Source organism: Sycon ciliatum, chromosome 1, assembly GCF_964019385.1.
Source record: "Sycon ciliatum chromosome 1, ocSycCili1.1, whole genome shotgun sequence".
Lineage (NCBI taxonomy): Eukaryota > Metazoa > Porifera > Calcarea > Leucosolenida > Sycettidae > Sycon > Sycon ciliatum.
In genome coordinates, this window is record NC_088643.1 from 9,914,465 (window position 1) to 9,918,772 (window position 4,308).

The 4,308-nt window shown below is 47.8% G+C and overlaps 1 protein-coding gene across 1 annotated transcript; it reads left to right on the forward strand.

Moving 5' to 3' along the window:
* The first annotated feature begins 2,446 nt into the window (after positions 1-2,446).
* On the forward strand, positions 2,447-4,069 carry LOC135809899 (uncharacterized). The gene has a single exon (XM_065323381.1). It carries the CDS (start codon positions 2,447-2,449, stop codon positions 4,067-4,069), a length of 1,623 nt encoding a protein of 540 aa, XP_065179453.1.
* The last annotated feature ends 239 nt before the right edge of the window (positions 4,070-4,308 follow it).

Here is a 4,308-nt window from a genome sequence, read left to right on the forward strand (position 1 = left end):
GTAAAACCTGTAACTAAAGACCAGCGTGACTAGCAACCAGCCTGGTACTACAGTAAAACCTGTAACTAAAGAAGTAGTAGGGACCAAGCCGGTTCTGGCACAGATAAGTGGTTATGAATGGGTACTTGAACTTTGCGGTTGTTAATTAAGTGGCCACTTGACCTTTTAATTGGATAAGTGGTAATGAAGTGGCCACTTGAGATCTGAAGTGGTTTTGAAGTGGGCCAGGTGTCATATTTAATTGGATTAATGATTAAGTGGTGTTTGAAGTGCCTCTCGGCGTCATAATTGCTTTTAAAGTGGTGGGTGTGGTTGTTGATAAGAGTCACTGTCTGGGAATGTGTTCTGGAACCTTCTAGGTATTCCCAGGCTAATTAGAACTAGCTCTACGGATGTCATAGGGGGGGTATTTTAGGAGGTGTGACTCATTTATAAATTGATATATGATGCAGCGTTTACTGGAAAATGTGATCAGTTAGCATAATGGATATTGAAGAGCAATTTGAAATACTGCGTGCGTACAAGGAGCGTCAACGCGCCGTCGTTGAGCATGACGATGACCCTTGTCCTGATGCCCCTCCTCCTAGTCCAAACATTGACAAATGTTTTCATAATCATCAAGTTGTGAACGAGGGGCACTTTGTGTGTACTGTATGCGGACTTGTTCTTGATAGCGTGCTGTTGCCGGAGGTGAATTTTACGGAGAGATGCATTCTCCCACGGCTATATGCAGCTCGGGAGCGATTGACTGCCGTCGACAGACATCTGGTACGCTTCATGCAGAAGACTGGTGTCCTGCTGAACCTTCACGGTGTGCTGGAACCGTTGCAGTACATGAAGAAGGAGAGTGGCTACAAGAGCCTGAACTATGCCATAGCTCTGACATGCATCTGTGCTGAGCACGACGAGATTTGCCAGAAGCTTCAGCCATATCTTCCAAAGAGCCATGTGGCGTGGGCACGATCCAGCAAGCTAATGAGTTGCAAACCGCAGCAATTTTCGAAAGCCTGGCTCCGCCAACTTCTAATCCGTACAAAACCTCTTACCCCTTTTCAGCTGAAGAAGTTTAAGCAGAATATCCGAGAGTTTAATTCTGAGGAGAAGGAACTGATGCAAAGACTAATCCAATCTTACGGGTGCTGTGAACCTCGTGTGGAATTAATTCCTGCGGAGATGAAATGTGCGCTGTACCGTTTCTCAAGTGCCATGTGTAGGGCGAGGAAGATGATGATGAAGGGTACCGTTGCCGCTGTATAAAACCCCTGACCTCTTAATTTTCCATCATTTCGCAAAGCATCCTTGCCAAGTCACAAGTAATTGTTGTTGTTGTCTTCATCCTTGCTATTACTTTGGTGAAGAAGAAGAAGAAGAAGAAGAAGAAGAAGAAGAAGAAGAAGAAGAAGAAGAAGAAGAAGAAGAAGAAAAACAACAACAACAACAACAACAACAACAAGAAGAAGAAGATCATGAACATGTGGTCTATTTTGAAAGATCATGGTGAGGACGGCCATTGTCCAATGGGTGCGCTGATGCGTTGTGCTGCGCGGTTGGGAATCGCAACCTCGCTGACAAACCTGGTGGAACCTTTCAATGGAGACCATGGATATGACCAAGCAGTTGTTGAAAGTCACCCCATAACCAACTTGATCTGGATTGCTGCCAAGGACATGGCTTGCTGCGGGCGGAAAGAACTACTTGATGTAGTGAAGCTGCTGTTTCCAGTTGATCCAAGCCCTGATGGAAGTACGCCTAGTACTGCTACTGGCAAGTCGGACATTGCTCAACGCCACCTCATGAAGAACCTATCCTGCGTGTTCAAGAAGGTGAAGAGCACCCCTTCCAGTAACAACATTAGTATGATCATCGTGTTGGTTGCAATGCTCATTCTCTTGTGTGAAGAAGTGTCGCTGAGAGGATACGATCATGAGCTGCACTGCACTCTAGTTGAGTTCTTCGATCGAGAACTGCATGCTCTTGACGTGGTGCACTACAAGCGTTGTCAGCAAACTCAGTCAACATTCACGAATTGTGGAATTCCACAAATGCTCACATTGATTACTATTATGTCTATCCTTGCCTCCCTCACTTTGAGCTATATTATTTGACATGTGGACACACACACACACACACACACACACACACACACACACACACACACACTCAAATCATCATCATCATCATAATACATGACGTTATTCATTAAAAACATTTTATTATAATTTATCAATACACTTGGTAAAGAAAACGGAATGAATCATAAATGTTGTAGTTTCTGTACACACCTGTGATGGTATCGTCCATTCTCAGTACGGCTTGATTGGCATGGAGTGGGTTGGAAGTGAATGACAGCGTGCACTTGTTCTTCCTGGGTGTTTGACTGTGTGACATCCAGTAGCGTATCTCCTTTGTCCCGCGCTCTGCAGCATCTGCAGGGTATCCAACTAGAATGTATAACCCAAGCGGCACATGCAGCGACATGGGCGACTACCATGATCTCTACCTGAAGACCGATGTGCACCTTCTTGCAGATGTGTTTGAGAAATTTAGATGCACTGCAATGGCCACGTACGATTTGGACCCGACACACTACTACACCCTGCCTGGATTCGCGTGGGACGCCCTTCTGAAACATACAGGAATCTCGCTCACTCTGCTGGACGACGTGGACATGCATCTGTTCGTCGAGCGCGGTCTTCGTGGCGGTGTTACAATGGCGTCACACCGCCACGCCAGGGCGAACAACAAGTACATGAGCTCACACGACCCTGAGCAGGCGTCAACATATCTTCAATACCTCGACGCGAACAACCTGTACGGCTGGGCCATGTCGCAGCACTTGCCGACATCAAAATTCCAGTGGTGTGCCCCCAGTGACGAACTCCTGCAGAAGATCCTCACCCAGCCAGATGACGCAGACACTGGGTACATGGTGGAGTGTGATCTGTCAGTGCCCACAGAGTTCCACGATCGCCTGAACGACTACCCACCCGCACCGGAGCGTGTAACCATCACCGAGAGTATGATGTCGCCATACCAGCGCGACTTGATTGCAGCAGATCCTGTCTCCGGACTGAGTGCTCCGAAACTGGTCCCGAACCTCATGCCGAAGCAGCGCTACGTAGCACACTACCGTAACCTCAGGCTGTACAGTCGTCTAGGTCTGAGGATCGATGCTGTACACCGCGTGCTCAGTTTCCGCCAAGCTCCGTGGATGAAGCCCTACATCCAGCTGAACACGGAGCTTCGGAAGAAGGCGAAGAACGATTTCGAGAAGGACTTCTTCAAATTAATGAATAACGCTGTGTTTGGGAAGACAATGGAGAATGTGAGAAGAAGGATCTCCATTAGACTGCTGCGTGTGGAAGACGAGGAAGATACCATTCTCACAGCTGTGGCTAAGTCCACCTACGTCCGCCATGTCCTCTTCGACAACGGGCTTGTGGGCGTCGAGAACAGGAAGCTTGCGGTCCACCTCAACAAGCCGGTGTACGTTGGCATGAGCATCCTGGAGCTGAGCAAGGAGCTCATGTACAGATTTTACTATGACGAGCTCCAGCCACGCTACGGAGACCGCATGAGCCTGCTGTACACAGACACGGACTCGCTGGTGCTGCTGTTCCGCACGGAGGACCTCTATGCGGACATGAAGAGTATGGCCGATCAGTACGACACCAGCAACTTTAGCCCCGACAGTCCTCTGTACAGCGAGAGTAATAAGAAGGTTGTAGGTAAATTTAAGGACGAGCTCGGAGGGAAGCTCATGACAGAGTTCGTGGCGCTCAGATCCAAAATGTACGCGTACGATGGCGAGGAGAGTGGTCAGCGTGCAAAGGGCGTCAAGAGAGCGGTGACGAGAAGATTCACGATCGCGGACTACCGTCAGTGTCTGGTCGACAGGACGAGGATGTCACACGCAATGACCACCCTGCGCAGCCATTCGCATCGTATCTTCACCGAGACGATGACCAAGTCGTCTTTGTCGCCGTTCGACAGCAAACGATACATCCGAACGGACGGTGTCAGCACACTTGCACATGGGCACCACCGCATCGCACTGCTGGATGACTGAACAATGATGGTTGTGGTTGACAATCACAATTATTAGTCACACCCTGTACCATATCAATTCCATTTGTCTAATGAGTTACTGATCTTGATCTTGATGATGATGATGATGATGTTGATGTTATTATTTTTCTACATACTACATAATTTTGTTTTCTCCATAACTTAACTAGACTTTTAATATAGCTAAACATAATTGCGTGAAATGCAATTGCACAGTTGATGATGTTTACGATGATGGCA